Raw genomic sequence first — 25576 nt, 5'->3', positions numbered from 1 at the left:
AGTAAGATGCAAGAGAGGCGGCAAAAGTGTATATGGCGGGAGTAGTGGGAATAACTTCTATAAGTTATAAGCATTTTAAACCATTAACCTAGTGCTACCTAACCTGGTGCTACCTAAGAATAAGCTGATAGCTTGACCCAAGGTCTATATATAATTGCTCAGCAGTGGGCATGCATAACAGCACAATTATTTAACATTTATTTAAAGGTCAGTCTGCCTTTTTTTGTATTTCATTTCCCCTCTCATCTCATTCTGTGTATTTCCCCCTTTACACCCATCTGCATAGATATCTGCTATTTAGAAGACTGCTTCATACCATGTGATGCATTCTAGTCCGCAGCTCATACTATAATAAAATGGTTAGCCTTTAAAGTGGCATGAGACTTAGGAACATAAAAACAACCTGACGCCTGCGGGGAAACTAGGGGGCAGAACATGAGCACAAGAGGAATCTCCCCTCCTGTGGTTTGCAGCAACTGGTATTTGGAAGCACTACGCCTCCAACTGTGGAGGCAGAGCACAGCCATCATGGTTTGTAGCCATTGATTGCCCTCTCCTCCATGAATTTGTCTCATCTTCTTTTGAAGCCATCCTAGTTGGTGGCCATCACTGCCTCCTGCGGGAGTGAGTTCCATAGTTCGACTATGTGCTGTGCAAACTTTTTCTTGTTTGCATCATAGCTTAGGTGAGCCTTAAACAGAGGGTGTCCTTGCTCCCCTCACAGTCTTAACCACTACACTACTTCAGCTCTCAGATATCTGTAAAGGAAAAAAGTGTGTAAAGCACTCCTAAAATACATTTTGAAAAGTGAACTCTCTCTCTCTCTCTCTCTCTCTCTCTATATATATGCAGCATAATTTGGAGCTCAGAGCCTAGTGTCTCATTTCCAAAGAAGTCTTATATTTTGAACCTAGTTCTGACACAGAAGACAATTTCTCATCAGAATTGGAAAGTCAGTGGCAAAAAGATGGACAAATTGCATCTCGGAACTGCCAGCCTGAACCACAATTCCCAGGAGGGTAAACCTTTGTGGTAACTGAGAGAAGAGACAGGCTGACTAACAGTAACTCATGCTTTGCCATACCACATTGGCCAAAGTTTTGCCAGGCTTTTCAGTAAATCCCTCAGTACAACTGATGAAGTGTGGAAAAATACATAAAGGAGTATACAGAACTGCAACGTTATTCTGAAGTTGTATGTTTCAGTGGTTCTTTCCAGTTAATTAACCCAAAAAAATGAGCCCGAGAGAGGAGTTAAATAAGCATCATTCTTCCTCCCTAACGTACTTTCCTATAAAGAAGACATACCTTCTTCCTAAACCAGAATACAGTTATGCATTCTGGTTGAATAAAATAATTTCATCATCCCTTAAAAAACAACAAAAAACCTCAAACTTCCAAACTATGGCCGACAAATTCACATTGACCATTTCTATTGCAAAGCAGGCTTTGAATACTAAATTTCATAGTGAATCTTTGTAAACCATTCCACTGATAAGATATTGGTGTTAGTAACCAAGCTGTTAAGGTGGGAAAAGGTGTGTTTGATATGTGAAACATGAAATCCCAGAGTTGGTCATGGTTATCAAAACAGAGTATAAGGTCACCATAAATTTGACCTAATTTGGCAGCAGTGTTATTTTCTATGCAGCTATTTGGGCAACTGGAAGGTTTTGAATATGGTGATATTTAACTGGCTTAACAGTGCTATATACATGTTTACTCAGATGCAAATCTCACTCAGTTCAATTGAGATTGCTCACAGGTAAATGGGTATGGAACTTTCATCCCCAAAGTGCATGGACAGTCACTATGAGTCATTATTTATTTAAACTACATAAACTGACTACTGAAAGTACAACCATTTCAAGTTTTAGAAATTTTCTAGTAAACAAAAACAACAAAAGATCACCCAAAGAGCAACAAATGTATTACTAATGTTTGCCTAAGTAGCAACAAGTACCCTTGTAGAGTTGAGGATAATTTGAAGATTAATATGGGACCAGTAGAATTTATAGGAATTGCACTCAGATGTCTTTTCTGACATAGGACCACTTCCAACTTTAAAAAGGCATATCCAACAAAAACCCAAGCAAGCTCACTGATGGTACAAAAGATTGAGCACGTGGTAATTTGAGAATTCCAGTTGTGTGAACCATGTGTGTGATTTTCACTTTAAAAGGGGGAAAAACTTCAAAACTCAGCAAGATCAAAACAGAGCTAGCTGACTGGCAATGGCAGTTACACATGTGCTGTTCAACACATGTTGGAGTTCTGCAAACTTGGTGCTTTGCCATTTGAAGTGAACTTCAGCTGATGCAATTCAAATCCAGGAACTGAAGCAAATTTAGCATCACATTCAGCCTCATGGCATAAACTGTACAGTATAGCAATCTCACCATCAACAGCACTAATCTTACATGACACAAGAAGGGGAACTCCTTTTTTCCACCATATGCTCTTTGGGGCCTGGAGCTATTTCTGTAGTGATCCCCAATAAGCTTTTCCCACTTTAGCTTAGGAAAGAGGGGAAAGAGTTGAGGGCTCAGCAGAAGCCAACCTCAGATTTAGGTTAGTGGATACACACACACCCAAAAGTCCCACAAATCACAAGCTGGTTGACACTATGCTGTGGTTTTCTTGATTGAACAAATTAGCTCAATAATCATACAAAACATTGTGTATGCATCACTGTTTCTCAGAGATATGACTAGTCACACCTGTTTGTTCAAGACAATTAGCAATTACTCCTAAGTGAGTACAGTAGGTGAATGATAGCACAGCAATATGGAAAGAATGCCTGAGCTACTTTTTGGAGAACAGAAAAGGGATGCACTTTTAATATATGGAACAGGGCAGCTGCAATATTGCCAGGCTGAACTGCACTTGGCCAGAAAAGGCAATTGTTTCTATTCCATTTGCTGCTCCCAACATTTTGAAGTTTGGGGAAGGTAGTTTTAAAACCAGAATAGCAGCTTTTTAGACTGCACAAAGTGGACCTTAATGATACTAGGGAACTGCCAACGGCAACAGAGTTCTAGTGTTTCTTCTGGATTTTCCCCCCAAATAACCTTATCCAGAAAGCCAAACTCTGAAGACAGCAACTTCATGTAGCAAAAAAGTATCCACTCGTATACAGTAGAGTGATCTGTCAGTTATAAGTAAGTACAATTGAATCGTACAGAACTTTATTGCATGTTAGGTTAACAATCATTGTATCAAATACTATTGTGTTTAGATCTCTGGAAGGGCTAGAACATAAATTTAAATAAATAAATATGTTTGGTTATGAAACAGTGCAAATCTGTCTTCCAGCATTTTTGCATTGGCAGTAGGTTAGCTGAATTGCACCAACAAAAATAAATTCAAACCTTGCTTACAAACACAATTAATTCAATAACTTTAAGACCCCCAGCGGACAACTGTTACTTATGCAAAGTATGCTTGCAGACCCAAATGATGCAATGCTCATCCATTAAGCATGCTCAACAGCTTTTTAAAGGTGGTGGTAGTGGTGGGGGTTTGCATGCACTTAATAACTTCAAAATTGCACAATCTCACAAACATTTGGCATTGGGTTGCCTTTTAAAGCATTTGGAACTGTTGGATTTGGAAGTAAAGTAAGTGTCAGTAAAATGACAGTGTTCCCTGGAGAATGGATTCACATTGTCACTCTTTTCCCACCACAAGAAGATTTTGTTCTAATCACCCAATGCATGCTCAAGTGCCCCCACACAAGGCAATTTAGCAGACACTATGCATAAATGCAGTAATTGACAAAATTCCACAAATGAACTTAAGGCAAAACCTAGGTGGTGGCAGGAAAAATTAGCAACATTTTGGCAAATGACAAATAATGCTCTTATTCATTTAAAATCATCATCATCAGAAGCAGATCTTTTAAACCAGTCTCAGAATTAAAAAACAACAACAAAACAAAAACCCATGGCTTTACCTTGAACAAATATCCTTTCTGTCTTGAAAAGGGGAAGGGGAAGCGTGCAGATTTCCATGCTAATAAATTAGAGTAAATGTGTTTGCCAAATGGGAAGGCACATCAAACAGCTCAAAGAAGTCATTCAAGAGATTTGGAGGGAAGTGTCACCAGTATGCGAATGACACTATGCTGTATTTATTCTGTTTCAACAAAACCAGAAGAGGTGGTAAAAGTCACAGAATAAGTATGGGGAACCTGGTCATTACCTCAGCCAGCATGGCCAGTGAACAGAGATGATGAGAATTGGAGCCCAACAACATCTGGAGGGCCACAGGTTCCCCACCCCTGTCATAAATGGTTGCCTGGGATTAGCAATCATCAATTGATGATGAGGGTAAGCAAACCAAAATTCAATCTAGATAAGATAGCGATATCAAGTTGAGTCTGATTAGTTTGCAAGTTTGCGATAATAATAATAATAATAATAATATATTATTTGTAGCCCGCCCATCTGGCTGGGTTTCCCCAGTCACTCTGGGCGGCTTCCAACAAAGATTAAAAGTACATTAAAATGTCACACATTAAAAGCTTCCCTAAACAGGGCTGCCTTCAGATGTCTTCTAAGTGTCAGGTAGTTGTTTATCTCTTGGACATCTGATGGGAGGGCGCTTCACAGGGCAGGCACCACTACCGAGAAGGCCCTCTGCCTGGTTCCCTGTAGCTTTTCTTCTCGCAGTGAGGGAACCACCAGAATGCCCTCGGCGCTGGACTTCAGTGTCTGGGCAGAACGATGGGGATGGAGACGCTCCTTCAGGTATACTGGGCCGAGGCCGTTCTGGTTCTGGTTCTGGGCTTGCACTTCCTCTGAATTGTAAGATGAGCAGGTTGAACGTACTCCTCAACCTCCTGGAACCAAAGGCAACAGTGCTTTTCACTCCCTCAGTTTGATATGCCAGCTGAGGCCAGTGCTACAGAATGGTAAGCTATCCACGGAGATTGCCACGCTATGAAAGGTGCTCTGTTTGATGCTGCCCTTTGCAAACTTCAGTTAGCTTAGTTCAGAACTCATAAGTCCACTTGTTACCAAAAATAACCAAATGCAGCACTTGTATCTAAAGAACTTTATTAGCTTTCAGCTTGTTGGAGCAATTCAAGGTGCTGGTTCTAGTCATAAACCAACCTGCGTCAGACTACCTCAAGAAGCATCTTCTCCCATGGAAGCTTCCCTACATCATAGGGAGCATTACTCCAAATCCCATCTTTATCTAACATTTGATTGATGAAAAGAAGGAACACAATATGGTCACAATATGGTCTTTTGTGACCAAGCTGTGGAACTCTCCTTCCAAATTATGCTCTTATAAAGACATTTTTATTGCAGCAAGCAATTGGATGATAAAACATGACTGCATCTTAACTGCTGTGCATAGGTGTTTTAGGCTATTGTATTATTGTGTATATATGATGCTGTTTTATTGGCCATTGCTTTACATTTTTCATAAGCTATAAACTGCACTGATATGGAGATTATATAGTAAAATAAATAAAACAAATGCATTTTTCCCAGTGGCTAATGAACATACAATAAAAATGCCTATCTACAAATACATAATTAAAAGGGGGGTGTAAAACTATTATTTTGCATTCATGTGTAAAACACATAATACTATGCTCATGGAAATTAGAAGGCCCTGTGTCATCTTGCCAGCCTCTCCCAGCACTGTATTGCCATTAAAAACAGCCAGTTCCCAACAGCGTCCAACACTAGTGAAAAATGCTAGGGTCCTCCTCATACAGTATACATTATCTGCTCTTATAAACTATTCCAGAAAGAGAGATGACAGCAAAATAACTTGTTCAGATTAAGAAGCTATGAAATAGCAAGTGTGCAACACTGTACCAGATTTATTCAGCATAGTCCTATGTCAACAATCAATATATATTGGTTATATAGACAAGTAGAAGGCCAAACATAGTACATTGGGTACCCACAGCCCATCACGATCACAGGACCTAATATACTCTAATTAGCACTTTTAACAAGAAAAGCATTTTATAGTTTTAGCTTGCTCCTTCTTGCATCAATGCTTATGGTTTTATTTGATGTTTTGCTTTTAAAAATCTATAGTTTAGGTTTGCCCTGTGAGGTAGATCATTAGAATTCCCATTTTACAGAACTGAGGCTGAAGACTTTCCCTGGGCCACACAGGGAGGCTGTCACTTGACAGGGATTTGAACATAGCCTATAATCCAGTTAACAAACCAGACAAGAACATCTAACCCAAAGGACCCTGCCTTTAGCACACAGGATCAGCAGGCTGAAATTATCCTGACTAAAGGCTAATGATCAGGTTTTATTCACAGAGCCACAGAAAACATCTATATTTTGGCGCTCAAACCATGGTGAGCATGTTGCATGCATCCACTGCCACACACAGGATCCAGTTTTTGGTAAAGGTAAAGGTAAAGGGGCCCCTGACTGTTAGGTCCAGTCACGAACGATTCTGGGGTTGCGGTGCTCATCTCGCTTTACTGGCCGAGGGAGCCGGCATACAGCTTCCAGGTCATGTGGCCAGCATGACCAGGCCCGTCTTAGAGGGATCTGCCGCCCTGGCGCAGCGATCCCTCGGCGCCCCCAGCCTGCCGCCTCTCCGCCCGCCTCCCTCCCGCGCTGGCTGCCCCTCGGGAGGGGGGGTGGGCGAGCGGGGGATGAGAGGCGTGGCGTTGGAGCGGGCGCCCGCGCTCCGGCGGGCGGAGGATGAGGGACGGGCGGACGGGCGCTCGCGCACCGGCGGGAGGGCGGGCTGCAAGCCGGCGGGGGGCGGGCGGGCTGCAAGCCGGTCGCCCTCGCCTCCCAGAGCCCCAGCTGGAGTGCTGGAAGGTCGCGCAAAGCCCCGCGCCGCTTCAGCGCTCCAGCTGGGGCTCCGGGAGGCGAGGGCGGGCGGCTTACAGCCCGCCCGCCGGCGCGCGAGTGCCTGCCTGCCCATGGGGGGGCGGGTTGGGGAGGGGGAGCCCGGTATGCCGGCGGGCTCACGGGGGCGCCCCTGGGGTGCCCTGCGCCCTGGCGCGCCGCGCCACCGGCCTCTATGGATGAGACGGCTCTGAGCATGACAAAGCCGCTTCTGGCAAACCAGAGCAGTGCACAGAAACGCCATTTACCTTCCCGCCGGAGCGGTACCTATTTATCTACTTACACTCTGATGTGCTTTCGAACTGCTAGGTTGGCAGGAGCTGGGACTGAACAACGGGAGCTCACCCAGTCGCGGCGATTCGAACCGCCGACCTTCTGATCGGCAAGCCCTCTGTGGTTTAGACCACAGCACCAGCTGCGTCCCTTCTCAGTTTTTGGTATGACCTGGCTAATATCATAGAATCACAGTTGCAAGGGACCCGGAGGCTCAATGTATCCCAATCCCCTGCATTGCAGGAATATGCAGCCGGGATCGAACCTGTGACCTTGGTGTTATCAGCATCACACTATAACCAACTGTACATGACATCAGACAATCTTTTAATAATACAGTATATACTGCAGATGATCCATGTGGGCAGGAAGTCTAAACTGGGTCTTCAGGTCCATTGGGGAATATGCCATGCCAGTGTGATAACACTTCTCAGGCAGGCACAGCAACTTGACTTTGATGTGATGCCACCTGTAAGGGGCTCTGGTATGGTTTCCATACCAGGCATCACATTTAAACTGTGGGCCAGTACTTTGTATGTAGTGGTGGATACAGGGCTAACGGACACTTGAGATTGGCCACCACAGAAGCGTCTGCCAGTCACTCATTATTCTTATACACGTATGTACCACATAACTCGGTCCATTCATGTGCAGAATAAGACTGCATCCAACTCTTAATTACACATACGCGTGTTAAGTGCATTTACAAGTTACCAAGTTTGTGTGGAACACTTACGTGAACGAGACCGCCGTTGCCTCTGCTTTGGCCAGAAAACTTTGCACGGGCTGCGGAGGCAACCCGCGCAGACTTTTAAAGTCTCCCCCAGACCCCTACCCCCACCAAGCAGCCTTCAACAACTAACGCCCCAAGACTACCAGAAGCTCCGTTTCTGGAAGGAAATTATTATGCAAAATAATTGCAAACCCACACGACGAACACAATGTATTCTCTTATTTCGGCGCGTCCCTCACAACGGTCGGCCGCCGTCCCTTTCCCACCTTGGGTTAACTTTCGGCCAGGTTGCTGCAGCCGAATACCAAGCGGCGGCGGCGGCGGCTTTCCTCGAAGGCGCCTTGCGCGGACTCGGAGGCGCCGCCTTCCCCGCGCGGTTCCGAATGAATCCCCGCCGCCGCCCCCCCCCTCCTCGGTTTCCGCCCCCTCTCCTGCGCCCCCTACCTTGGTACGCAAGGCTGAAGCGCGCGGCCACCGCCAGCAGGAGAGCAGCCAAGCAGACGGAGGGGCTCCGCATGTTGCCCTCGCCCAGGCGCCCCTTCGGCTCCCACTGCAAGGCTGCCGGCGGACGCGAGAGCCGGGAGCAAGCGGGCGGCTCGGGGAGGGGCGACGAGCAGGCAGAGGGGCTCCTCTTGCAAGCTCCTCCCTCCGCAGCCTCTTCCCGCTGAAACTCTTCCCCACAGCCGCCCTCCTCCTCTCCCCACCCTCGACGCAAAGGACGCCGAGCCCAGCTGCAAAGCAGCAACGCCGAGGGAGGCTGAGGTGGCCCCGAGCGAGGGGCGCCTTCCTAGCAACAGCGCTCGTGCAACGCTCCCGAATCAACTCTCTCTCGGCGCTACGATTCCTCCCCAATTACGCCAGTTTAAAAAAAATTAATTTCCTCCACTGCGGTTTCAAAATGTATTTTCCCTCCACCCTACGTCCCTCTGCGGGCCGTTTGCAGAATCAGTTCGTTTATGATGGGGGGAGAAGCCGCAGCTTGGAAAGGACCAAGCACAACACCAACCCGCCCAGCCGCCTCCTGCTTTGCTCAAGGCGACGCTCGAGGCCGCCTTTTCGGCGCACCCGCCTTGGGTTTCCCCTCCCTCTCTCAGCCCTACTTGTAATCCAGACCACGATGGTCTCACGCGCCAGACAAAAAGGATGACTGCAGGCTCCCCTCCTGCCTCTGAAAGGCTTGAGGCCTTTCCAGGCATGGCCTTCGCCAAGGAGCTTGTGGTGTGTGGCGGGACTTCTTTCAGCGTTACCCCTAGGCCGACACAAGTAGAGCGGTATCCTGCCGCCACTCACGGGGAGCGGAGCCTTTAGCCACTCTTCCTACTCCGATGCAGGGACGGAGGAAAGCACTGCCTAGGTTTTTAGGCCAGTTTAGTTTTCTCAACAGGGACATAGAGGTTGCCTCAGTTCCAGTCAGTGGGGAGTAAGAGAGGCAAAAGTGACCTCCGTGTGGGCTTTCCAGACATACCGGTCAGCCACTGTAGGAGCAAAATGCTGGGTTTTCGGGAAAGAAAATGCAGAGAAGTACATGCGTTGACAATTGCATCAACGGTGACACCTATCTTCCTTAAAATCATTCCTCAAAACTTATTTTTTCAGCATGACTTGTCCACTTGATCCTAATTCCCAATTAACCAAGCTTTAAATACATGTAAAGGAATTGGCATACATTCATCTCTCCCTCTCTCCATTTCCCCAGTTTGCTTTTAGATTGTAAGCTTCTTGAGAGCAGAGTGTTCTCTAAATTGCCTGTTTCTTATTTATTGGAAACAGTTTTAAAACGACACTTATCTCCCTCTGTATGAGGCACTAAAGGCTGCTCACAAACCATAAACAATGATAAAACAGAGATAAAACAAAAGTATGAATAAAAATAACACCAAGTTGGCAGATGTTACCATTCATATTCAGATCACCAGGAGAAAAAGGAGAGCCAAGAATTTGACATTCAAACCTCCTGCAGATTCAGCAAACATCCAACTAGAACAAACAAAAAATCAGCTTGCCACTGATTTCCATTGGGAAAGAGACCAAAGAAATCTTCCAGAACAAGGAACCACAGTGCTTTTACCTGATTAACACAAAACAGGGCATCTCCTGATAACTTCTAGGAACAGGCAGTAGTTCTTCAAGTATCCTGGTCCTAAACTATTTACAGTTTTTAACATCTTCATCTCAAAGAATAAGTAGCTTAACAAGTATTCTTCTGGCTATCTTCCTGAACCAACTGCAATGTGAATTTATACTTGTGGAGTCAAATGATAAATTTGTTTATAAAAAAAAAACAAATAAAATACCTCAACCCAACCTTTGAAGTATAAAAATATATTTTTTATTAAAACACAGAGTTAAGGCCACAACATTTCAGTAAGACTGTGATACTCATCTTTGTTGCAGTATCTAAAAATATTAATACAAATAAATACTAGGAAGTTGGTCCAAAATCAATGTAAATCGGTTGAAACATGCTAATTTTACAAAAAAAATCCATCAATATGATTATATATCTGCCATTATCATTTTCAAGTATAAATTGCAGTATCTGCTTGCAAGCTGCCAGTTATGACACCACATTTATGCAAGCTTTATAAAATTAGGTATCAAAGTATTACACAGGTAGAGGACATCTTTTTGGCCTGATGTGGTGCCTCCATTTGATTTTCTTTAGCATGGTTCTGATTTTCGTCTTTACTCTTCTCTTTAGGTAAGTTTCCTTGGTTGCCAGTTTCCTGCTCACTGTGAGGAAGATTTTCAAGTTTGTTTTCATCACAGCTGTGTGCATCCTTCTGCTTTGAAGTTTTTCGTTTAAAAAAAGAAAACTAAAGCACACATAGAAAAACAAAACCCACATACAATTATTAACTATTTTGAAAACTATTGAGTATGTTTGACAATTCTTTTAAGGCAGAAAAATGAGCCTGCCTGCACAACTTTTTACTTATCCGGATATAATATGAAACAAAATATTTATATCTAGAGAGATGATTGCAAGTTTGACTCAAATATCTGCATCTTGATCAATGTTTTCTCAGAATTTAAGTTCCACTGAGTTAAGCAGGGCTTACTTCCAAGTAAGTCTTGCAGAAAGCATAATACAGTACTGCAATCTTAAACCAGTTAACTGTGCTAGGACTATTGCCAATAGAAGCAGGATGAAGAAGAAACATTCCTAATGAATTATTGTAACACAAACAACAAAGCATTATGCAACTTATGATAATTGATAACAGATGTTTGTTTACAACATCCAAGTAGACTGCAAAAGATTATGCTCAAAAAATAAATGGGGATATGTCAACAGAAACTTTTGCTGCTTTCAGACTGAACAACTAATTCAGTATGGTTGCAAATTTATCTTCTCTAAATAAGCTGTGCCCATTGTTTTCCAAGGGAGAAACGGTGATTAACTTCCATCCTGAGAACACATACTTGGAAGAAACTTGGATTTGAGCAGTCTAAAGTTTCATACAGGTTTGTGAAGGGCAAAGTATCTTGACAATTCACAGATCATGCAACCAAGCTACACAATACTTTCAACTTCTTAAGGTATGCAGATATGGTGCAGACTTTCCCATAAGTACTAATTTTGACAACAGGATGATGAATGCATGTTTTTGATGTTCCTTCATTAACCTCCCTTGCCCCACACATAAAATTAGCACATCTGAAACTACAGGTACGCTCAAACCTTGGTTCTTGACATGATTTTTCAATGTGCCATCTTTTTTTTAAAAAAAGAAAGATAAGAAAGAGCATTCCAAAACCCTCCACCTGTAGTCTGAAGTTACATAGTCTAAAGCAAGCATCCCCAAACTCGGCCCTCCAGGTGTTTTGGGACTACAATTCCCTTCATCCCTGACCACTAGTCCTGATAGCTAGGGATGATGGGAGTTGTAGTCCCAAAACATCTGGAGGGCCAAGTTTGGGGATGCCTGGTCTAAAGAGTGTTCTGCCACATGCTATTTCTGCATGTTTGAACTGGCTCTTCGTTAAGAGAATGTAGTAAAAAGGGGGGGGGGTAGCAACTTTATATAATCAACAGGTTAGAAATTCAGATTAGCTCAAAAAAGAACAATTAGCACAATGTATAGAAACACTCCAGATTAGACTACTGTGGTTTGATATTTAGTAGCACTGAACACAGAAGCCACAGTCTTACTTCCCAGAAAGACTGCAAACCAATATCCCTATTCTAAACATACACACTTGGAAATAACACTGAGTTATGTGCATAAGTAACCCAACCGGAAGCTTGACAGCCATTAAGATTATCCGTAATTGTGATGTATCAGAAATTGATAAAGTACACAGAGACACAAAAAATCCATTCTGCCTTGTTTAAAAACAAGAGTTTAATGGGCATAAATGATTTTATATGTTTATTTGTCACTGTAGTCAAAATAAGGCTGCCTCCCCCACCCTTTAGAAAATATTAGTTTAGAAGAAAACTGTCTTGTTTTATATTTTGCTAGGTTTTGGAATGCCCAGGTACATTCAAGAGGGTAAAAAACTATGATAACCTTGAGAAAAAGTACTTTGGTATTTCTTGATGCTGATTTGTTTCCCTTAAAACTCTTTATTTTAATTTTAATACAGTATCTGCACCCCAAATGTATCTATCCAGAGCCATTACTGATCATTCCCCATCTTCACTATTTGTTCACCAAGCATCCTGCAGATTGCATGCCCTACTGCATTGTGTACAACGATTAGTAAAAGTATACATTAAGGTTGCAAACCTATACTCATTTACTTGGGAATAAGGCCCAATGAATAGGAAGGAAAGTTCTAAACATGGTTTCAGGTGCATGTCAGGTTTAATAATAAGACTTTTCCTTCTGTTGGGGGTGAAGTTATCCAGGATGACATGTAAAAAAAAAATCTTTTTTTTTACCCTTTTTGCCTTCTGTGGTAGTTTTGTCTTGTCCTCATCACTGTCTGCAATTGCTCCTGAAGAATTGTTTGTGACGCAAGCCACAGCAGTTTCACACTCTGAAAATAACCCAACAAATTAGCCACCATATTCAAAGTCCCACTTCCAACTACTGGTAATTCAGCCAATACAACCTTAAATTCATGACCCATTCATCTTAAACGTAGAGGCATTTAATGGGATATTTAGTTAAGCTAAAACTAGACAGCCAAACCTCAAGAATTTTAGTTTTCTTTAACTCATATCTATTCTTAGTTGTTGTTTTCATTGGGATCCAGACACTTGTAACAGAAGAATGTTGGTGGGCATGTAAATTGTTTTGTCTAAAAACCCTGCAGGCAATAGAAGGCAGGGTATTCTCCATCAAAGCAAGAAAACAACAAACATGACCTATCCCATAAGGTTCCCTAAGATATCTGAGCTGCATTGGAACAGGAATGTTCTGTGCTACTAAGTGTATCTCCACATAGCAAAATAATCCTCCCTCTCTCTTTTGATGCACAACTGAGTTACCAAAGCACTGTGGCAGAACACACACTTCATTTGTCACCCAGGGCTTCGGATCTTAATCGCTGTGTTCCTGGGGGCTGAGTTTGTTGTAATGGCTGCTCTATGGCCTGCTTTGATGTATTGTGGTTTAATTAGTTTAAGTATATTGTTTTGTTTTAGTGTGCTATAAAACCACCCTGTGGTTTTAGATAAAAGGCAGTCTGTAAATAGAAAAAAGAAACAACAGATCCCAGATTCAATCCATGGCATCTCCAGAAAGAGCTAAGGAAGTCCTGTTGGAAACCCCAGATAACCACTGCCAATCAATGTAGACAACAGTGAGTGCAACAAAGGAATGGTGTAATTCAGGGGTGGCCAACTCTCAAGAGACTGCGATCTACTTTCAGAATTAAAAACTGGCAGTGATCTACACCTGTTTTGGGGGGGTTCAGCTCAAAGTTGTTGAGCTTTTTTTTGTTTTGAAGGAAAGCCCTCTTTTTTGGGGTTCAGGCAAGGGACAAAGGGGTAAAGTCTCTCACAAACAGATCGCTATGGATCAAAACAACAGCATAGAGAAAGCTCCGTCTTCCCTTCCAGGAACCATACAACAATGGAGGGTAGGGCGAGGGGGCATAGCAGGAATCAGCTTTAGCGACACTAAGGAAAGGGAGCCATAGATCGACCACGACCTACCAAAACCTCACGGGGATCTACCAGTAGAAATCCCGATCAATCTGTTGGACATCCCTGGTCTAATTCAATAGATTGCAGCTCATTCCAGTTCCATATCATAGATCTCATAACCATAAAAGAAACGCCCAAACTGATATGAGAGGGGAGAGAAAACGAGGAGTGGGTGGACATGACACTCAGCTACAGTTTATTAAGCTGTAGTTTATTGAGGTCGGATTGTTAGGTCTGAAGCTATTTACTTCCTTTCATGTATATCGCAGGTTGGGCATGACTTATTTGTGACAAGGTAGACAGGTTGATATTGGGAAGACTGTGAACATGGGCAGAAAACAGACATTCAGATCACCAGAGACTGATGAGGTTTTGCCCCCAAGACAATTTTAGCACTGATTGCAGTAATTATTTTTTCCCATAGGAAACATAGAATTGTAGAATTGGAAGGAACCCTGAGAGTCATCTAGTCCAACCCCCAGCAGTGCAGGAATAAAGCATATGTAAATGATGGCCATAAAACCTCAAAAGAAGTCCACAGCCTCTTGTGGGAGTCTGTCCGCTATAGAACAGCTCTTACTGTCAGAAAGTTCGTCCTGACATTTTAGTCAGAATCTCCTTTCTTGTAGAAGTGGAGTTTATTGGCTTGTGGAGTTTTTTAATTCTTGTTTTTATTATGTATTTTCTGTTCTTATATTGTATTTTTATGTTGTGAACCACCCTGAGATCTACAAATGAAGAGTGGTATACAAAACAAACAAACAAAGGAGAAAACAAGCTTGCTGCATCTTCCATGTGACAGCCCTTTAGATAATTGAAGATGGCTACCATACCTCCTATCAGTCTCCTCTTTACCATGCTAAACATACTAGACCCCCTCATTTGTGCTTCATAAGGCTTGGTTTCCAAATACTTGAACATTTTGATCACTGCTCTGCATACATTCCAGCTTGTCAATAGCCTTCTTAAATTGTGGCACTCAGCTGTACGCCGCCTCCCTTGAGCGCTGCAACCCCAGAGTCGTCTGCGACTGGACCTTATGGCCAGGGGTCCCTTTACCTTTACCTATGGTCTACCAAGATGCCTGGATCCTTTTTCGCATATACTACTGGAAAGCCAGATGTCCCCCAACTTATATTGATGCAGCTGGTTCTTCCTGACTAAGTGTAGAACCATACATTTCTCCTTAAATTCATTTTGCTAGTTTGGGCCCACTTCTCCAATCTGTTAAGGTCATCTTGAATCTTCTGTGGCATTGGCCAACCCTCCTAGTCTTGTGTCATCTGCAAATTTGGTAAGCATCTCCTCAATACCTTCAGGCAAGCCATTTATACAGTTGTTGAACAACAATGGGACCAGGATAGAACCCTGCAGTACCTCACTAGTCACTTTTTTCCAGGATGATGAGTAGTGGGCTCAGTTCTGTGGAATTCCCTTCCACTTGTGATCAGATCACTTGTTGAACTTTCAGGGACTACAGAATACTTTTTTATTATAACAAGCATTTAACTGACATCTGGTTTTATACGTTTAACCAATTGTTTATCTTTCCCATATTTTATTTCTTGTGTACCACTTAAGAGACAATTGTAATTAAGTTGGCTCTGCAAATTGACACTTAAAGGATCTCTAAAAAATCAAGCCCTATTGTTATGCAGCTCAGATCTTAAAGTTTCAGCCTGTATGGGAACTATAAAACTCAGTGATTCATGCAGGATCAGGACTTTAATGTATTTTTGGTGTTTGGTGCTTATTTGGTATTCAACCAGGAACAAATGCACTCAAAAATATTTGACAAGAAGTTCCTGAAAGTTAGCTGGAATGAAAACTCAAGGATTTTCTTTTTTCTCCCCACCCTCAGGAATTATAAATTTATTTGAATCTTTGTTTTTACTTGCACAATGAAAAGCAGATAGCAATACATTTTTTTTTCATACTTAGAAATAGGTAAAACAACCGCAAGGAAACTTCTAGTATCCTGATTTTTTCATTTGAAAAATTACAACAATGCAGGCTGAAACAAGATCTAAGACAGCTTGCTGTATTTGCTTTATGCAGTTAATACAAATTAGCATTAACAGTGTTTTGTCTCTCCTTTTAAAACTGGCAGGGTTCAGTTCTTTTTCTAGCTGACACAAACCACAATGACAGCGTGGCAAGGACAAAGGGGCACATAACTCTTCTGTAGTAAACTGTAAAATTAAGACTATATTAGTGACCACCTAGGAAAAAACAAATCTGACACTTCCACCCAGCAAGGGCTATATCCTTAATTCATCCATGATATCCATTTATCATTTGGGCAGGTACATGAAAGGAAGACAAGCTAAAGCAAATGGCTCATTAAAACCAAGGATCTTATTTATTGACCCACAGAACTGTCAGTCAACACAGAGAGAATTACAACAATACAAAGCAGGGAAGACACACATGTAAAATAGTCTGGAAGCAATCAGCACCACTCCCTCCTAGCAACTGTCTATGCAGTGAATTCTAAAAAGGATAAAATATTGCACCAGATGAATGAAAGGTGTTCTTGTGTAAGAATCTACAGTACTCTAGTTTCTACACTCACAAACTCACACACCCCTCTCTACCCTCCAAGCATAAGGCATTATGAGAGTTCAGGGGCACGCTCCAGCCATGCAAATACACTTGAAGTACAAAGCAGGGTGAGTGAGGGTTCCCACAATGGTTTAACCCCAGTGACTGTTCTTGCATGTTAATCTGCCAACCTGTATCATGTCTACATTAGAATCAGGAGGACAGATAGTATCTTCAGTGGCCAGGATTCTTATCTTATTTTGCCCCAAAATGTGTTGGAAATACTTGGTTGTCAATTATGACATGATACTGATAGTTAAATTAGTATGCTAACTTGTAACTAAAACTGGGTTGTATTTAGTGAGAAATCCCATGGATTGATTTATATACAAAGAACTTAATGCTGCCAAGCAAAAAGCACATTTTTAGATTCTATTTAGATGCCTAGATTATTGTTTTTTAAAAAAACAAAACAAAACTAGATTATGACAAAGATTTTCAGAAGGCCAACACAACTGATAATTTAGCTAACTGCTGACTCTTTATCAGAATGGATACACAGTGCAACCCTATGCATGTTTATTCAGAAGCAAATCCCACCAAGTCCAATGGAACTTAATTCTTATTAAGTGAGCTTAAGACTGCAACCACTTTCTCTTAAGAACTACAGCAGACAATTAGCCAGCATATAAACCCTTGATAGAAAAGGTTGATTCAAACAATTACTGATGCTTGAAGAGCTATGACTTCCTTAGGAAACAAAAAACAGCTCTTATTTGAAGTCAACATTATGCAATGTTTCTAGAAGCAAACAAGTAAAAGTTAAATGTTGAAAGTTGATTGGCACATTTGTTCCTACCTTGCTTAGCTGGGTCTTCTTCTGTACATGCCTCTACTTTCTAAAAATACATATATATAATATTGTTTTTAAAAGTGGTTAAAAAAGAAATACTTCATTGATAGTACTTTAAAAAAAAAGGAGAAGCCCCAAAGGAATACATCCACCCTGGGGTCAAGAATGACGAAGGGGGGGATAAAGTAAATACATTATTTCAAAGAAAATCAAACTGTCTCCCTTATTTTCAAATAACAGCCATCAATTTAGTTTAAAGAAGGAAGGAAGGAAGGAAGGAAGGAAGGAAGGAAAGAAAGAAAGATGGTTTCATTGATATAGCAAAAATGTGTCTGAAAAAGTACCGATAATTGCAGAATATGATGAATTGGGGGGGAAAAGCTAAAAGGAATGCAAACACAGTTTCCTTGCCTTACCTACAAAGTCCTCTCCATAGCAGGCCCTGCATGGGCCCCAAATTGGTCTGTGAGCCTGTTTTCCCAAACCATGCTCATCCACCCCACACCTGATGTCATGTGAAGGAACAACTGACAGCTTTAAAGTGTCTTTCCTTTGTAAATGAGGCTTGCTGTTAGTGCCAATCAGCTGATAAGTGGTGACAGCTAGCCCTGGTGGGACTGGCTGTGCTATGGAGTGATCCAGTAGTATCGGGACTTGCTGCAAGATTCCTTTGCAACAGTGGCTTGAATTCAATATGGCAATGGAAAAGATGGTCCTCTGCAGGCAAGGACTGAGCTGTGCCCACAAAGGGGGGGGGGAAACTTTGGGTCACCTGACACTACTGAGACACCAGGTGATTGAAGGATAGGAGGTTCCATCAAAATGGTTGGTAGGTGGTGAGGGAGGGCAGTATCAGGCCTGCCCACTGACTTTGATCCCCACCTGTGCTTTATAGTCTTGCCTCAGTTTATTTCTCTCCTATTATATTTCCAATACAACCCTACTTGTGAGCTTCACTCCTCCAGTTCCCTCATCATCCATTATCCAAAGGTCTCCTGGTTCCCTCAGAAGATTTTGCCTCTCTCTTTTGCTGTCCTGTATGCCTAGACCTACCTTACATGAACACTGATGTAATGACAAAATCGAAAATTCTTTCTAGTAGCACCTTAGAGACCAACTGAGTTTGTTCCTGGTATGAGCTTTCGTGTGCATGCACACTTCTTCAGATACACTGAAACAGAAGTCTTCTGTTTCAGTGTATCTGAAGAAGTGTGCATGCACACGAAAGCTCATACCAGGAACAAACTCAGTTGGTCTCTAAGGTGCTACTAGAAAGAATTTTCGATTTTGTTTTGACTATGGCAGACCAACACGGCTACCCACCTGTAACTGGAACTGATGTAATGCCATCTCTCTGCCTTCCTTTAAATCCCTCCTCAAAACTTTCAAGGTTCCCATGCCCTATTGTATTTTAGTTTGTAACCCAGCCTAAGCCTACTTAACTGAAACATACTATGTCCCTGCCTCCCATTCTTCATTGTTTCGCCATGTTGAATTTTGGACTGCAAGCACTTCAAACACAGAGAAATGCACAGAATCCACAGTAGAGCTTTTCAATTTGTTTCTTTGTTGTTTAAGTCAGCTGCTCACCTTGAATACACATTAGAACCAATCTGTGGCTGAATTTTGACATGACTAAGAGTACAGTGGATAATGGGATCTTGAGAAAAGTACAAAACTGAAAGTGAACAAAATTGTTTTACCTTTATAGTTTCTGTGGCCATCTGATTTGTTTCCTCAATCTCACATGATTTACTGCTCTGTCCCTCATTTTCAGGTGATGGATCATTATTATGTTCCACTGCAACTGGTTCCTGCCCCTTTTTCTTGTCCATTTCTTCTTCTTCTTCTTCTTCTTCTTCTTCTTCTTCTTCTTCTTCTTCTTCTTCTTCTTCTTCCTCGTTATCATTAGTCTCTTCCTCGTCAGATGATTTTTGAACCTGTGAAATAAGTGAATACATTTTATGGCTCTGAACACATGTAGGAGATACATATTGCAATTTTCTGGTTAATATTATATATTATTAAAGCAATCAAAAGCTGCATATACACTATACCTTCAAAGCACATTGAAAGCATACCCTCCCAAAGTATCCTGGGAGCTACAGATTATTAAGAGTGCTGGGGGGAGTAAATTGCTGTTCCCGTTATTCTTTAGGCCAGGGGGAATATGTTTTGAATGTGATTTAAAAGTATGATGTGCATGCAAGTCCAAATCCCCAGTCCATAATGTGGGAGGGAGTTTGAATGAGGTGGAGATGTCCCTCTGCTCAGGCCTGCCTGGTTTTGCAGATGAGGGCCTGCTCAAATGACAGCACCAGAAGAAGCTCCCAGCAACAAACCCTGAAATGGGACACCTGCAGGTGGATGAGGTCAGAGCTGGGCCACCACAGAATCTACTGTAGCCTAAGCCATTCCTGCTGTTGTTACCTGATGTCAATGATCCTAATCTAGGTTGCCTTCACTGCACCAGCTAAGAGCTGGAACTGTATAGGTATTTCCCCCCTGCCCTGACTGGTGTGAGCTGCAGTGCTGAGAAGGTAAGGGAGGCTACGATGCTCCATTAAGCCCCCCACTGCTGCTGACCAGAAGGTTTCGATTGCAATCTAAGTAGATAACAGATGAACCATGATATCCCCAGTAAGTTTAACCTTGAACGTGAATAAATGGTTTACCTTTATGGTCTCTGTAGCTGTCTGGTTCTTTTTCTCACTCTCAAATGATTTGCTGTTCTGTTGCTCATTTTCAGGTGCTTGATCATTATTGTGTTCCGCTGTATCTTGTTCTTCAACCTCTTCCTTCTCTATTTCCTCAACATGCTCTTCTTCTTCCTCTTCCTCTTCCTCCTCCTCCTCTTCTTCTTTTTCTTCTTCATTGTCATGATTCTCACCACCATCACTCTCTTCCTCATCAGATGATTTTTGATCCTATGGTGTCATTGAAAACAGGTATTTTTTTAAGCTTAGGTTTGGCAGAATAAATAAAGGATTTCTAACCCCATATAAACGGTATATGAAAACTTGCAAAGAAACCACTCAACAGGCTTTGCATTAATAATTTATTTTGTAGGTGTAACAAGTTGAATGAAATGAAGTCCAAAGCAGAGGCAACATCACAATGTCCATGGATTTCAGTGGAAATAAAAGTTTCCTATGCATATTAAAAATAAAGACTAACATTTTCATATGCATTCTTCCTCACACTATAATACAGATGCTACAGCATGTTTCGAAAATCTCATGTATATTAACCATCAAGGAGATGGAGATGGGCCACCAGTCCCACATTTAGGTGGGATTCTCCTGTTAAAGGCTTTTCATTTTGTTTGTTTTTTGCTTTTTATTTTTGCATATAAGAACTGTGTAACCCTTTATGAAATAAGGACATTAATTCTTTGTAACACTTGTTTGAATGCTTGGTGCTATCATGCTAAAGTTTAATTAAACGTATATTCATATATATATATATATATATATATATATATATATATTCTAAAATGTGTGTTGATATTTAAAATAAAATTTAATGTATTTTATAAAACTGAGGTTTTTGCTAAGTTAATACACTATTCTGTATATTAATAAAGTAGTACTATATGAACAAGCTAATGAGATGGCCCAGTTTGCATGTGCAGAGCTAATTTTTATCCAAGCAATTGTATGTTGCCATGGTAATTATTTTCAAGGAACATGGGCAATGCTTTTATGCTGGGTATTTTAGATAACTACCTCTAATTGCAATTTTTGAACTTTCCAGTATTTAGCTAATACACTAAAATTGATATGAATATCTTTCATTGTCAATCATAGTTATCCACTGAATAGACAGTGTGTTTGAGATACCTGATGTATAAAGAAAACCTGTTCCAGCTTTATGGCCACAAAGGGATGCTGTGCTTGTCAATCAGGAGTCAGAAGTTAATGTATTTTAAAATACAGTCACACCCAATGCTAAGCAACCATATTATAACTTCTTCTTTGATCAAACATGTAATGTCCAGTTACAATGAATCAAGTAAGAGGCTATTAAAGGGCAAAACTTTTATTCAAGATAGGGAAAGGATGTGGAAAAAATGCACAAAACAGGAAATACATACAGAGATTTCTAGCACACACGGTACACTGTGGGCATGTCCACACTAGAACAGTTCCATTCCCATTTAATCTGTGTAGTCAACATGACAATGCCATCAAACCCCAATCTAGAAGCTTCTCCTCTATAAATTTGGGTTTACTGGGGATAATCTGATAAAGTGGGGAAATCAGGCTCCACTTGGGGACACAGATTATTTGTTTTGATAATCTTTTGGGGGTGGATCCATTGTCATTTTCTGCTACTCACCTTTCCATACCCATTACTTCCTCAATGCTTTCATTACTTTTCCAACTGTGCTCATAACTATTTCCCGTGCACTCCTTAAGGAATTATTTTGTTATCCCTCATATCTGCACAAAACCAGAAAACTGCAGAAGCAAATTTAGAACTGGTTATGTGCTTTTGCACACTTATTGAGCAGGGATTAAAATACACACACACACACACACACACACACACAACAAGGTGTTCTTGCAATTATCTGTGTGCATGCCTTATCAGTACTCAGTTGGTGCAACAGAATCAACAAATCTGAAGGCATAGACAAATACAAAAAGGGAATGCCTATTGGTATGAATGGAAGTTTGCTCCCCATATACAAATTCAAGTATGTGTGGGTGTGGACTACTCCAGTCTAATTTGAATGTGGAAAAAGTAGATTAGCAATTAAATAATGCTCAAATGTGAACAAGCCCTTAGTCTAAAGATGCTAAATTACCTTCTGGTGTGCCAGTTCCTGGAAAGCAGAAATCTCTTTATGTCCACCTCATACATCTAACTTCCTCCAAACATTTCTCTCCCCCATTTCCACTGTTTTATGGGATCTCTATGTCTTCTCCATGGACCCCCCCCCCCTGAAATATTACTAAACTAGTTTGCTCAGGTTCTATTTAGCCAGGAGAAAGCAAAGCCAGCTTTCCTCCCCATCGTTATACTGCATGGGAGGAGTAGCAAAGTTGTGACAAAGGAAGGATATGGGATTGGTTACAACTGGGGTCAAGTGTAACACAGGTAAGGCAAAGACGGCTTTAAAAATGCAGTCTACTTTATTTACCAACCCCAAGTGTCCCTCACATTGAGGAAATCCTGAATTTGGCAAAGTCCTGCCTCCCTTTTATGTTCTGAGAGATTAAAGGGCATAAACAAGCAGTGGCAGGAGGCAACATGCTAATGTGGGGCTGAAAGAATGAAGACAGTCATACAAAACAGCTAGAGAAAGCATTTATTAGCTCTTCAGTGGTGTTCTTGAGATATAATAATTTCCTTGATGCCAAAGAAACTATGGTCAGGGTGGAGATAAGAGGACACCCATGTGCAAGAGAGAAATCACAGATGAAGGACAGGATCTCAGTCACAGAGCATCTGCTTTGCATGCAGAAGGTCCCAGGTTCAATCCACTGAGAAGTCTGAAACCTTGGAGAACAACTGCTAATACTGCACAGACAATACTGAGCTATATGGACTGATGTTCTGACTCGATATAAGCAACTTCCCACATTCCAATGAAACCAGATCTTTGCTTGCTGTTCTATTCACAGCAGTTCCCTTTGGCCAACCATAGGCTTGCCATATGTCTGAAAAATTCCAGACATGTATAGATATCGGAAGCCTAAAATGGCATCAGTGTGTGTGTGTGTGTGTTGAATGTCAGAAATTTCTGGGATGTATGGCAACCCATTCCCCCCCCCTTCAGTTTTCTGTCCCGTCCCCCCTCCGTTTTTTCAGGGTTTGTTTTTTGCTTTTAATTTTTCTGGAGGAGGCTGCGCCCTGGCAGCAGTGGAAGTGACAAGAGGTCATTTCCCTTGGCCGGGGTGGGGGGTAGGGAGAGGGAGGAGGTGCGAAGAGAGGTTTTGTTTGTTTGTTTTTTTCTTGTCAGAGCTGGGCAGAGTGGCCATCCAGATGTGCTAGCCAGCAATCGCCCTGTGGTGTCACAGTCCTGCAATGGGAAAGCTGATGGGTCTCCTTCCCCAGGGGTGGTGGTTATTCATAAAACACTGCTAAGTGTGCCTCATCTGCAGTTTGGGGCAGAAAAAACTTTTTTCGTCTTCTTCCTTGAAATCCACAGCTGACGGGAAGGGGCCAGAGAAGCTGCTGCTGCCGCCAAAGGTGCATTTGAGGATCCCTCTCCCGCAACAGAATGAGCACAGTCAGGCGGAGCTCAACAATTTTGGTGGTTTTGTTTATTGTTTATTGGTTAAATTTATATCCTACCTTTTTACCAAATGGTGCTCAAGGCAAGTGAATGAGATGCTCTACATCTGTTCCTAATGTAAATGGATCATGCAGACAAAATTCCTGCATTGCAGGGGGCTGGACTAGATGACCCTTGGGGTCCCTTCCAACTCTACAATTCTATGATTCTATGAAAGACATATTTGCCAAAGAATTACAATCTGCTGTGTTAAAAACCAAACCAGAAGATCCATTTACTTTAACTGTCCGAATTTTGGAAGGAGAGGCAGAGGAATGCTGCCTAGAATCAAGAGCAGTTTAACATTCCTGATGAAAATATTAAGTAGCTCAAGTTTTCAATCCAGGAAGATTTATACTTAAGATTTATACTCAGCGGTAAGTAAGACCAGAAAGCAAACGAGACATGTTTGTTCCCTAAAGGGCCTGCTATAAATATAATGCAGCTGTTAAGAGGAATTATGGGCACATTTTGTCCCAGTTGCTATTCTTTGAGAAAAGTAAGAGTTTGCCTATTTATCCTGTTTAAAATCATGGAATAAGATCTCTGACCATTTTATGCAATTCAGATTAAGATCACAGTCTCTCTGTATTTTGCCAGAGTAGCCGCTTAAATCAAATTCAGCAGATATGTGTCAAGGAATTCAGTATGTTCATCCTTCAACAGAAGTTTTATCTCCTTATTCTAGACCCTTATTCTTTCAAGATCCAAAGGTGCACACGTGAACCATTCCACTAAAGTTATGCTTTTACTTTTGAATTGCTCCATATTGTTTTACTGTATGTAAGCCACCTTGGAAACATTTGTATTAAGAGGCACTGTAGACTTGTGATAAATAACCGATTAAAAACCATCTACATGCCCTCCCATGTATTTTCTGAAAGTTGCATTTTCAGAAGTTGTCTCTATAGAAACCCAAGGTGCTTTTAGAACTCGTGATGTTTAATTTAATTTCTCCCTAAGAGAAATTATCAGAATCATAGCACTGGAAGGGACTCTGAGGGTCATCTAGTGAAACCCCCTAAAATGCAGGAATCCTGTCCACAGCTGTTTGTGCATGAGTCACCAACCATCGAGTTAACAGCCAGAAGCACTGACCCATTACATCATAGGCAATTCCTGTTTCCCCTACATGCACACTCACATGCTTGATCACAGTGGTCCTACTGCTAAATCCCAATTCTGGAAAATGAAACATGTCTTTAGGAACTGACTTCTTTTCTACAGTAAAAACAGAATGAAAGCCAAGAGAGCTAGGTATTGATCTTGCAACTACTGTATCTATTTTCAGATTGTTTACAAGCTCGTGCAGTTTGTTTATGAGCTCCTGTACACTTTACCTTCCCTTTCCATTTCTAATATACAATGGAAGAAGAATTAATTATACTTTAGCATCTTCCAATATAGCATCTTTTCCAGATAAAACCATGTTGTTTTCACACACACACACCCTGCAACAACTGAAACATTGAAGAGATTCCGTTCGACTCCCGAGGTACATGGGATTATGACTATGGAAGGACAAGGCGGTTGAGAACAGAATCATAGGCACTAGTTTACTACTGCAAGGACATGTTTAAAATTTGACACAGATTTTATTTGTGTAATTATCCAATGCAGTGAAACAAAATGAGGACCAAAACTGGGGGGGGGGGGACACAAAGATGTACAAATAAAGATGTACAAAATAAACCTCAGGAAAATGTCTACTAATGTATCTAACACTGAAACTGAATGGACTTAATTTTAAATCTCCTCCTCCTAACTAAACACAAACAACCTAAGTCTTAGTCCTGCCTCCTCTCTGTAATAACCACAGTATGCAAGTACCGTATTTTCCCGTTTATTAGATGAGGCTTTTTTGACTCAAAAATTTTGTCAAAAAACTGGGTTTGTCCAATACACGGATAGTGGCATGGGGGTTAGGGAGAAGCGGT

The 25576-nt window shown here is 41.6% G+C and overlaps 2 protein-coding genes across 3 annotated transcripts in view; both read right to left on the bottom strand.

The window, feature by feature from the left end:
• SRPX (sushi repeat containing protein X-linked) overlaps window positions 1–8531 on the bottom strand; it is a 34120-nt gene extending 25589 nt beyond the window's left edge. For both annotated transcript variants that reach the window (XM_033147184.1, XM_033147185.1), the window contains exon 1: window positions 8298–8531. In XM_033147184.1, the coding sequence (XP_033003075.1) occupies window positions 8298–8370 (73 nt within the window). In that variant the 5' untranslated portion in view covers window positions 8371–8531. The remainder of the gene's footprint in view (window positions 1–8297) is intronic.
• A 1628-nt stretch (window positions 8532–10159) lies between these two features.
• RPGR (retinitis pigmentosa GTPase regulator) overlaps window positions 10160–25576 on the bottom strand; it is a 35936-nt gene continuing 20519 nt past the window's right edge. The window contains exons 15-19 of the mRNA XM_033147179.1: window positions 20146–20280; window positions 19057–19272; window positions 17360–17399; window positions 12745–12842; window positions 10160–10669 (exon numbers count right to left, since the gene is read on the bottom strand). Of these exons, the coding sequence (XP_033003070.1) occupies window positions 10451–10669; window positions 12745–12842; window positions 17360–17399; window positions 19057–19272; window positions 20146–20280 (708 nt within the window). The 3' untranslated portion in view covers window positions 10160–10450. The remainder of the gene's footprint in view (window positions 10670–12744; window positions 12843–17359; window positions 17400–19056; window positions 19273–20145; window positions 20281–25576) is intronic.

Source organism: Lacerta agilis, chromosome 4 (genome assembly GCF_009819535.1).
Source record: "Lacerta agilis isolate rLacAgi1 chromosome 4, rLacAgi1.pri, whole genome shotgun sequence".
Taxonomy (NCBI): domain Eukaryota; kingdom Metazoa; phylum Chordata; class Lepidosauria; order Squamata; family Lacertidae; genus Lacerta; species Lacerta agilis.
This window is presented reverse-complemented; position numbering and strand designations above follow the sequence as displayed.